Raw genomic sequence first — 12,231 nt, 5'->3', positions numbered from 1 at the left:
AAATTTCCCACGTCTATCCGACATCTGTCTTGCCTCAATTTGAATTTATGCCCTCTCAGGTGATTTTTCTGAGCTAGAGGAAGAATCCCATCAGCATTGAGCATGCTCAAACCATTCAAGGCTTTATACACCTCTATCAGATCACCTCGCTGGTGCCTAGTCTCCAGACACTGTAATTTGCAAAACTTAAGCCTTTCTTCGTAAGAGCACCCCTTTGTTCCATTCACTAATCTTGTTGCCCTTCTCTGTACTCGTTCCAGCAGCTCTACATCCTTCTTGAAATGAGGCCTCCAGACCTGTATACAGTACTCTAGGTGTGGCCTGACCATTGCCTTATACAATGGAATAATCACCTCCTTATCCCTGCTGGAAAAATTCCTGTATATCATTGACAATACTCCATGAGCTACTCTTGCAGCCCGTCTGCACTGCTCAGAGAACTTCATATCTGCCTGCACAACCACCCCCAAGTCCCTTTCATTCTCTACCACTGTCAGTGTAGTACCACAGAGTTGATACGTTGCTCTGGGGTTGCTGTTTCCCATGTGTAGTACTTTACATTTGTCAATGTTAAACTTCATTTGCCACCTCTCAGCCCATCTGCTCAACCTTTCCAGATCCTGTTACAGCAGCATAGTGTTGCAGCAGCATAGTGTCCTTGACAACCCTGCCAACCTTTGTATCGTCTGCAAACTTGGACATTAAGCTTGATATACCATCATCAATATCATTTATAAATACAGAAAACAATAATGGACCCAACACTGAGCCCTGAGGGACTCCACTAATAACATTAGTCCACGATGAGCAGTGTCCATTGATTACCACTCTCTGTCTTCTCCCCCTCAACCACCCCTTTATCCATAGCAGCAATTTGCCTCCAATGTCACACTGCTCCAATTTGTGTAGCAGTCTTCCATGTGCAACAGTATCAAAAGCCTTTCTAAGATCCAAGTATATAATATCAAAGCTATTCTCTGCATCCAGTTCTTTTGTGACTGCATCATAGTATCCAATCAAATTGGTCAGGCAAGACTTCCCCTTAACAAAACCATGCTGTGTCCGAGCTATAACTGAAGTCTTGTCTAAATGATCCTGCACTGCTTCTTTAACCAGTGCCTCCATTAATTTTCCTGGAACAGAAGTTAAGCTCACAGGTCTATAATTACTTGTGTCAGCCTTTGATCCTCCTTTGTGAATTTGGGTCACATTTGCACATTTCCAGTCTAAGGGTACCTCCCCTGAGTCCAAGGAAGCTCTCATAATTATGGCTAAGGGTTTGCTTACTTCCTTTGCTGCCTCCTTTAATATAACTGGATAGATCCCATGCACCCCAGGTGCCTTTCTTGTGTTTATCTTCAACAATTTTTCCTCCACTTTACTCCCAGTTATTTCAAGATTCTGTAGCTTACTGCTAGAGTTGAATACACCTCTGGCATTCCCCTCGCTGAATAACTCCTCATGTGTGAATGTCGATGCAAAATATTCATTTAGTTTGTTAGCTACCTGAGCAGGATCATCAACAGTTGACCCATCAATATCAAGTGGACCAATCTGATTCATCCCCTTCCTTCTAGAGTTTACATAAGTAAAGAACTCTTTGCTGTTTTTCTTTGCATCCCTTGCCAAGGATTTCTCGTATTCTGCCTTCGCCTGCCTAACCTCCTTTGTAACTTGGTTGCATATCAACTTGTATCTATCATAGGCTTCTGTGTCATGTGTTAATTTGTAAGTATCCCATGCATTTTTCTTCTCTGCCATATGCCTCATTAGTTCATCTGACATCCATTTTGGCCTAAACCTTGAACAATATTTCTTAGTTGGTATGTAAAGCCTAGTAGCTTCCAAGGTAAGTTCTTTGAATGCTTCCCATTTTGAATTTGCTGTTGGTAACATCAGTTGGTCCAACTGTATAGAATTTAAATACTGTCTCAGTCCATCGTAGCTGCCTTTACGGAAGCAATAACCCTTCCCTTTACCCCTAATGGTAGTTACCTCTTTGAGTAATCCCACTTCAGCACTTGGTGTACACGCAAGTATACCTGCACCTGTTTCTATTCTTAGCTACCCTAACACAACCCATGTGTTTACTTGTACCGCAATGGCTCCCAGCAGTTTCTGAAATATCATGCATCTTGTTTTTCAGGCTTCTGCTCATTCTAATAGAAGCAGTGCAAGAATCTCTTTCACCTCTGCCAGTGGCTACTGTCAATCTATTGGTCTTTGTCTCCCCCCAAGCTAGCAGTTTTCCGACCCACCTAACACTGCCTCGATAGCATCAGCAAATATTCTTGCACCCTTTCTATTTAAGTGTATCCCATCCCTGTAGAAGCAATCTCTCCTGTTAACAAGTACAGTCCAGGCTGAAAAAAATTCTACCCCTTGAGCCTTAAGTGATTAAGATTGAATTAGTTTAGTGTTTGAAGCTGTAGAGAGAGTTGAGATTGTTAATTGGGAGAAATTTTATGGAAATGATAGCATGTATTAACAGATTAAATTAGAAAAATGAATCTATTAGATATAAATGAACACCAGTTATGTATTGTGAGTAGATATGTATGATAAATGACTTTTGTTTTATATTTGTGTCATTACTCTTGAGAAATTGACAGCTCACATATAATATATATATACTTGTGTGTGTGGGGGGGGGGATATCCCTCAGCTCCTGGAAATTCTCATTTTTTAACAGTCAGGTAGCTTGTGGGGAGCTGCTGTACAAAAATCCTAACAATGGCCATTGACGGCAATACTAAGGTACAGGGAAATAAATAAACCCCCCCCCACCACCACAACTTAGATTTGGTTACCTCACCAAGCTTAACCGTCAGATCCTTTTTGTTAATACGGATGTAGTGCTATAAAAAGTCAAAAAGGAAATTTTTTTTTATTTTTGGTAAAAGGGAAATAAGATTTTTTGAAGATAAGGGAATGGGGGGGGTTAAACTGCAACTAGTCTACGACTATCTCAGTATAAAGCACCAACCAGCACAGAATCCAAAAGGACATTTTCTGCACTAATTAAATATGTACCAAAATTAGATCCAGTTTAAACGATAACACTTGAGTTTCTTAAGAGCTCACTTTATTCAGACAGGTAGTGTGGATGCTTATTTTTTTGTTTTTAGAATAACTGTATGTTTAATAATTTTTGCCAGAATATTTATTATTGTAATAAAAGTTTGATATAAAACATGAATTCAAGTAATTACTTGTGTTTTCCTTATTTTATTGCACCTAATTGTCATCAAAATTTATTGCGAAAATATATATTTTTTGGAATACTGGTTTTAATACCGGTATTCCGGTTTCATAAATTAAAAATAACGAAATACCGGTATTAAGATTTTGCACTGTGAGCCCTAGACTGAACCCATAAGTAAATTTCAGCCAACTTGTGAACTCCGATAATCTGCTTTTAATAATAAGAAAAAATTAATCAATACATCATTATCAACTTCTACTGCCACTACCAATAACATGCACCATCACCAAGAATGCAGGAAGAAGTTGTGTTACCGGGAAACGCTTTTGACCAGTAAACGTTTCCTGCAGTTCTCGTGTTGGCTTTCTCTACCTTAGCCAAATGGAGTTTCAAAAAAGAGCACAGAAAAAAAACAAAAAAAAAAAACATCAAAATAAAACATGTTATAATTTAAAATAATAAGTATACTATACATGATTAATATTCATGTAAAAATAGAGAATTATAGCATGAAATGCAGGTGGAGGGAGAGAAAGGAAGCAATACATTGTTTTTGGCCTGATTGAAATGCATTGGAATTAGTTTTTTTTTTTTTTTTTTTTTTTATGTGAACCCCAAACACGAGAGGTATTAGAACCTATAGTACTTAGTACCGTGCTTGGGTTGGAGGTTGAGAAGACGAAAGAAGATATTTGTTGATATTGGACTTGAACTTCTGTAGATTGTAATTTTCAGGAAATACGTATGAAGGAAGGTTGTTCCAGAAAACAGCAGTTGAATGAATAAATGAAGAAGATGAAAAGTTGGTTCTGTGGGTTTGAACTTGCACAGTAAATGGATGTTGGCTGGTGGCGGCACGTGTTCGGACTGTTTTGAAAGAGAGAGCGGGAATTATAGAAGCCAATTCAGAAAAACAGTGCCCATGGAAGTATCTGTAGAAGAGGCATGCAGCAGAAACAGTGCGCCTATGAGAAAGCGAGTGGAGAGACTCTGTTAAAGATGAATCATTAATTAACCTAACTGCCCTCTTCTGAATGGAATCAAGAAGCCTGAGAGAGGTTTTGGGGGCACCACCCCAGATGTGGGAACAATATTCCATGGCAGGGCGGATTTGCGATTTATACAGAGCGAGCAGCTGTTTGGAAGAAAAGTAACGCCGAGAGTGAAAGAGAAAACCAAGTTTTTTAGATGCAGAGGAAGCAATATTTGTAATGTGCTTGTGCCAAGAGAGATTAGAAGTCAGGGTAATCCCCAAAAGAGATATCATTTTGCCTAGAAATCGGATTGTCACTAAAGATAACCATATGAGCAGAAGAATCCTTTTTGCGAGATATAAGACAAGACTGAGTTTTAGAAGGGTTGAAATCAACTAAGTTGTCTTTGCCCCACTGGAGAATTACCTGAAGATTGGCATTTAAGGAATTGGCAGCAGATTTTCGAGAACTTGAAGCTGATTGAGCAGGACAAGGTTTCTCAAAATGGAAAGTTGAGTGCAATGTACTATCATCGGCAAAACTATGGATAGGATTTCCAGTCAATGGAAGAAGGTCATTGATATACAAGAGGAAAAGAGTGGGGGAAAAAACTGAACCTTGGGGGATACCGGCATTAGTGGAGAAGTTAGAAGACAGAGAGCCATCTACCATCGACCTCAGTGAGCGATCAGAGAGAAACCTGGATAACCAATTACTAAAAACAGTTGGCAAACCATAAGATGGAAGCTTGTTTAGAAGACCTTTATGCCAAACACGATCAAAGGCCTTTGAGATGTCAAGAGCAACTACTTGTGTTTCACCGAACCTTTCCATTGAATTAGTCCATAAATGGGTAACATAAGCCAGAATATCACCAGTGGATCGACACTGACGGAATCCATACTGGCGATCGTTGATCAGACGGAAGGTTTCTAGGTAGTTTAAGAGTTGGCGGTTAATTGATTTCTCCATTACTTTAGAAAGAGTAGAAGTAATTGCAATGGGACGATAATTGGATGGGAGGGATTTGTCACCCTTTTTAGGAACTGGCTGGATATGAGTAAATTTCCAAGCAGAAGGAAAAACACCTTTGGAATAAGAAAGTGAAAAAAGGCGGCAAAGAATAGGAGTAAGTTCAGGAGCATAGGTTTTGAGAACAAGTGGAGAAATACCATCAGGACCTGGAGCTTTCTTAGCATCAAGATTCATCAAAATCCTTCTGATATCCTTTTGACAGAAGACCACAGGAGGCATTGAATGGAGCGTGTTAGGAATGGTGGGAGGTGTTTTACCAAGATCATTAATACAAGAGCTGGAAGAAAAATGGGATGCTAGCAGGTCAGCTTTATCCTTGGCTGAAGTGACAACAGAACCATCTGGTTTGGACAGAGGTGGGAGCAGAGATGGGCAAAAGTTGCGGCCAATAGCTTTGGCAAGAGACCAGAATGCTTGGATACCATTAGGGCAAGAAGCAAGTTTCCTACTCTTAGCCTGTTCAAACTCTAGTTTGGACTGATTAATAACTGCTTTACAATTGTTGCGAGCTTTGGTGTAGGCAGAAAATGAAACTGAAGAATTAGAAATAAGCCAATTACGATATGCAACATTCTTCTCTTGGACAGCCTTAGCACATTTATTGGAAAACCAAGGTTTAGTTTAGATAAGGGACAAGATTTTATAGTGGAGTGTGGGATAAAGGATTCTATTCCTGCAAGAATAATTTCACTGACACGATCTGAGCAAACGTTGACATCAGAAGTTTTGAAACAGTAATCAGACCAAGGAAAAGAAGAAAAGAAGTCTCGCAGGTCATCCCATTTTGCATTCTTGTAATGCCAAACAATACGAGGTTGGGAATACCCATGAGATAAAGGTTCCATTGGAGAAGAGACAATCACCAAGTTGTGATCTGAAGTGCCTAAAGGACCTCTCACTTCAACCGCGTACTTAGAAGGGTTGTTTGTGAGAAAAAGATCAAGCGTATTGGCTGTATGATTAGGATTGTCCGGTATTCTTGTAGGTAAATGAACAATCTGTGCTAGGTCATTAGTAATTGCAAAAACCTCAGCATCTCGACCTGCTGGGTCGGTGTGACTAGAAAACGGAAGCCAGCTGGAGTTGTGAACGTTAAAATCACCAAGGAAAATTACCTCCCTGTTAGGAAAGTTGGACTGGAGAAAGTCAAGTTGCAAAGAGAGGAAGTCAAAGAGCTCCAAGTGATTAGTGGAATTGGGAGAACGGTAGAGACAACAGATGAATTTGTCACAATGAGGTAGAGAGATTTTAAGCCAGAGAAGATCAAAGAGAGGAGATTCCAAATTGCCAAGTCCCTGACAGGGAATATCAGAATGGACATATGCACAAGTACCACCTTTGAGGCGAAAGGAATCATACAGCAAATAATTTGGACATCTGATATGAGCAGTAGTTGAATCAACTGATAACTGAGATTCAGTCAGAAAAAGTACATGGGGTTTGGAAGACTGCAAGTGGAAATGGACATCGTTGAGATTGGAACTGAGACCACGTATATTTGTGAAATGAATTAGGAAGTCCTTGGGAGGTTTAGATCTTTTCGATCTAAACCTCCCAAGGTTTTCGATAATAGAGCAAGCTTATCTTTTCGCAGATAAGCTTGCTCTATTATTTTGACAATTCATGGTGCATTCAATAGTAAGAAAAAGTGGGTAGGACATGTTGTATGAAGTAATGAAATTTTTGGATATGGCATACATGTGGTAAGAATATACCCAGATCCTTGACATAACGTGGCCTCGACAATGCTCCCCGCATACACACTACTCGGACTCCCTCCAGTCACTATCTGGCAGAGTAGAGGTAGCAAGATTATACACTAGCTGATCCGGAAGCCTCCTAGAGAGTTACCAATAGATTTGGTCGGGTGTACTATCTAGCGGCCGGCCTGCGAACACCGTTTTAGAGCTGTACCCTCGAAATGTAAGGAATATTGGATCTCGCCACGACATTCATCATAACTTCAAAAATCATCAATCATACTGCATGATGGAAGAGATAGGGAAGGGTTGGCCGGAACTTAGCTCTAGAGACTAAACATGGGTTCCACCACTTCAAGCCTCCAATAAGCAAAGTGGTGGTATTTCACCGGTTGATGACAGTCATCTACCACCTAGTACTGCCTCGTGACATAGAGGGGCGGCGTTCCTCCATGTGGTGTGGGCGCAAAACCTCGACACCTGCTTACGTTGGTTCACACCTGGGTGGTCACCCACCATGTACTTGTGCATGGAGGTTATACCCAGGATTACTAAAAGTCCCACCATCGTGAAGGTGCAAGCAGAGGATCTGGCTGTCATAGACCGTCCGGACTTCGCCGAAATTGGGTCCACTTGACTTGAGAGTGGACCCGAATATCAGTTCCATCAGCGTTTTAGACTCCCGGGTAGCAAGAACAGCTTGTCTGGCATATCTGAGAGAATGTCTGTGACAACCTCAAGGACCACCCACTCAAGTTTTGCCCCTTTTAACAGTTTTATTGTGAATTATGGCAGAGTCCAAATTCAACAAGTTAACCAAGAAGATAATGTTAAATGGAAAGTGTTTCTTATCTAACCACAATGTGGTAAATAAAGAGGTAAGTGTTTGCATAGCACTAGAGTTTACCTGACAATAAACTCAAGTTCGCTGATGCAGAGTACTAAGTACTATAGGTTCTAATACCTCTCACGTTTGAAGTTTTCATAAAAAAAAACTGGACTTCTGGGTCAAAATTGACTGCCTTGGCACAAAAACTGTCAAAACTCTTCACAAAATACATCACTAAAGAGTGGAAACTTTAGTGATGTATTTTGTGAAGTGATTTTAGTGATTGCATTATTCCACTCTTCACTAAAGAGTGGAATAATGCAATCATAGTTTTGCTGCATAAGAAAAGAGATAAATCAGAAATTATAGACCAATTAGCTTGTTATCCCACATCTGCAAGTTGTTCACAAGGGCATTACTAACAGATTAGAAAGAATACTTGATTAGAATCAACCAAAAGAGCAAGCTGGCTTTAGGACAGGATTCTCAACTATGGATCACCTTCATGTAATATCACAGCTAATGGAGAAAGCAAATGAATATAAAACACCATTATGCCTGGCATTTGTAGATTATGAAAAGGCATTTGACTCTATACAGCATAAGGCAATGTTTCGGGCACTGGAAAGACAATGCATAGATACCCTATATATATTATGATTTTGAAGAAAATATATGAGAATGCTACCTACTTTATTAAACTAGACAAAGACAGTAGTAAATTTAAAATCGAGAAAGGAGTTCGACAAGGAGACACAATATCTCCGAAGTTGTTTTTATTGCTGCCCTTGAAGAAGCTTTCAGAAGATTAGACTGGTCGCAAAAAAGGAGTCAATATGAATGGAGAGTACCTAAACCATTTACGATTTGCAGATGACATTGTGGTCATAAGCCACGATCCCAGACAATTAGAGGAAAACCTTTATCAGTTGTGCAGAGTTAGTAAGGATTTTGGACTAAAGATGAATATGGCTAAAACAAAAGTAATGATGAACAAGTATGCCACAAAAAGGGATATAATGATTGAAGGAGCAGTAATTGAAAAGGTGGAGTCATATACTTATCTGGGACAAGTTATTAGCTGTAATAATGATAAATGGCTGGACGTCAAGAGAAGAATAAATTTTGGATGGATAACATTCAGGAAATAGTCACATACTGAGGAGCAATATCCCAATTTGTCTGAAACGTAAAATAATGAACCAATGTATACTCCCCACCATGACTTATGGAAGTAAAACTTGGGCACACCAAAAGAATGGAAAAGAAGCAGAGAACTACACAGCGAAGAATGGAACGAATTATATTGGGAATCAGACTGTTAGATAAGAAGAGAAATACATGGATTAGGCAGCAAACTCAAGTAAAGGACATTCTTATCAAAACTAAAGAACTAAAATGGTCTTGGGCAGGACATACAGCTCGAAGACATAACAGATGGACTAAGAAAATAACAGAATGGTATCCAAGAGGAACTAAGAGAAAACCTGGAAGTCAACAATGGAGATGGACAGATGAAATTCATGAGTTTATGAGTAGTAAATGGATGGCCATTTCACAAAACAGAAGGAGCTGGAAAGTTGCTGGAGAGGCCTTCATCCTGCAGTGGATTGAAAATGGCTGTTGATGTATCTGCACCCCAGGTACCAAATATTACTAGATAATATCCAAAAACAGAAAGCTAAGGAACATTTATGATAGCTTTTGTGCAAGCTGCAATCTACAGAAAAAAATCCTGAAACGAAAAGTTCAGATGAAATTGCATATTACTGTAACGGGTGAAATCATGGATGACATCGAAAAGCCGTTATTTTAAAAATAAATGAAAAAGAGACAGATAGTGGAAACAAAGAAATTCAACAATGGTTCATCTGAACAATTTTGACGATATCAAAATGGTTCGAACAAAAACAAGAATCAAGTCAACCAGAGCTTTTATCTACTAACCAAAGTAATCTTAACAATTCCTGCAACACAAGCAAGTGTAGAAAAATACTTTTCAACATTAAAGATCATTTTGACTGATAAGAGGAGTTGGTTAGGCTCAAAGTTAACGGAGGACATTTTATTTTTAAAATTAAATTAATTTCAAATTACCTATGTAATTATATTGTTTTTAAGATTTCATGATCATTTTTCAGAGTAAAATTATTTTGATACATTAATTCCTTATGTCCATTATCTCAGTAATTAATAATATTTTGCTTGTTTATTTAAAGTTTTATTGTCATTATTTTCTGTGATTTTTTATATTATATGGAAATATCTGCCTTACTAAGTATTATTTAAATTATATTGAAAAAATTTTTTGAATAATTATTTTATTTCCAAATTAAACGTTCTCTTGTATGCGTTTATGAGTAGAGAATACGAGAAGAGATTAACATTCAGAGTTAATGTTTTGGTAATTTCTGCTCCTTTTTCAATCAGAATATCTCAAAACATCAAAAAATACCAAACTATCATACTGGTTGATTAATTTTTTCTTGTTACTTAATTTTTACTCGCCTGTATTGAAAAGACCTTCAGTTATACGTATTTCATTTGTGAATTCAATTAAATAAAATGCCATTCCTTATTGAATGAATTAAAATCAATAATATACCTCAGAAACCCTTATTTACCCCTCTAATCATATAACCAAAATAAGAAGTGCTTTATTGATGTTTCTGAAGACGAAGGTCATAAGATTATTATTATTATTAGCCATATGGTGCAAGGAAGCTTGAGGCTTATGCTGCACCGGCCAAAAAAAAATTCCCGAGTTACCCTGAAAGAGAGAGACAGAGAGATTGATTGACAGAAGTAGAAAAGAATCGCCAAGAAAGAGAAGAATGATGATATCCAGCTAAGGACCCTGGATGTGCCAAGCCCATACTCATCAGATGTGAACCTCTGGGGAAATATCTGTTGAATAAGCCTGTTCAAGTCTATAATTCAGTTTATCATCAAATTAGACCATATTGGAATTTCAGAAATTATGTATTTTCAAAAGCTTGAACTTTTTATTTCAATTATGGGAATACAATGTTGGTGAAAAAAGTGGTTTGCTCATGAATCGAAGAATGGAGAGTGACCACGATGTGTTCAAATAAGAATAAAATAAGAAAAATGTTGCTAAGGTCTTTAGCTTATTAATTACCAAGTATTTCTTAGAATGTTACCAATTATAAATTTAAGTGAAATATACTGTGGCAGAATCTGCGAAATAATTTTATAAAAACTGGTATTTTTTCCTACTTTAGTTGATAAATATTTTGATATCAAGGTCTCATCACTTCAAGCTGAAATGATTAACATATAATTTTTATTACATGTCAAATATATTATTCATATAATTTACTTTTATTTAAAATAAAATTTTATAGTAATATTTTATTATAATGTGATATTATTACCAGGGGCGTTCCTAGGGCATGTGGCGCCCGCGTGCCAATTAAAATTTGGCGCCCCCTTTAAAAATTTTCTTCATATGTGTATTTGAAGACGAAAGGCACAATCCTTATGGGTTTTGGTGCAAAACGATGCCTTTTACACTACATACGTATTTCAAATTTATGGGTTAACTATAGTGTATCTACGCCGATATTATATAGTTCGTATGTGTATGTTTCAGATTACCCTTGAACGTTGGCGCCAGGGTGCAGTGCACCCTTTTCACCCTCGGGACGGCCTGCTCCTGATTAATATTATCATTAATGAACTAAGAAACGATACGAATTATTTCAGACGATATATTGTGATCATCCTTCACAACGAGTTACCATGTATTGTACTACCTCGAATAAGTAACGCTTCACTAATAGAAAAGACTATTGTTACTTATTCTCTCACTATAAATATACTATATTTAATAGTATATTTAAGAAATATACTATACAGTATATTTATATACTAAATTTGGTATATTTATTAAATATACTATATTTAATAGTATATTTATAGCGCGTAATTTTATGAATCAAATCATGCAAGGACACAATCTACCACACAAATATTTTCATTATAGGATTGGAAGACTCACATTTTATCCTTTTGATGCTGACGCTTCCCCATTATTACACAAATGAATAATGAACGGAAAAAATATTACTTTTACACAAAACTTATCAGAGGATTCTCCGATTTGTTTACTACTGTTGTGTGGTTACTTGTGAAAAGCAACTCAGCAATTCAGTAGAAGTTACTACTGAATCAGTCTGCTACAAAATCACACTTTTCCTAACATACCAGCCATTTCCCAGAGTAACTCTGTCAAACCAGCCACATTATATCGCACTCTAAACAGCTGGTCCACTCAATACTCATACTCTGTAACTGTACTCTCGTTTCCATTTGTGTGAAGATGAGAGCTTTTATCCAACGCGTAAGCGATTACAGATTCTTTTATTGAAATTTTTGAATAGGCTATCTTATTTTTGTGTACAGGCAGTTCTCGCTTTACGAGTTCTCGGGTTTACGAGTTTTTTTGTTTTTTTTTTTCCCAAG

General features: G+C 37.6%; 1 protein-coding gene across 1 annotated transcript in view; it reads right to left on the bottom strand.

Moving 5' to 3' along the window:
- LOC150081840 (RING-type E3 ubiquitin-protein ligase PPIL2) overlaps nt 1–11,903 on the bottom strand; it is a 353,530-nt gene extending 341,627 nt beyond the window's left edge. Inside the window, exon 1 of the mRNA XM_090379747.1 lies at nt 11,768–11,903. Coding sequence (XP_090235873.1) covers nt 11,768–11,799 — 32 coding nt within the window. The 5' untranslated portion in view covers nt 11,800–11,903. The remainder of the gene's footprint in view (nt 1–11,767) is intronic.
- Nucleotides 11,904–12,231: the final 328 nt, after the last annotated feature.

Source organism: Mastigoproctus giganteus, chromosome 8, assembly GCF_048544385.1.
Source record: "Mastigoproctus giganteus isolate SK-2022 chromosome 8, ASM4854438v1, whole genome shotgun sequence".
Taxonomy (NCBI): domain Eukaryota; kingdom Metazoa; phylum Arthropoda; class Arachnida; order Uropygi; family Thelyphonidae; genus Mastigoproctus; species Mastigoproctus giganteus.
Note: the sequence above shows the minus strand (reverse complement) of the source record. Positions and strands in the feature narration are given on the sequence as shown.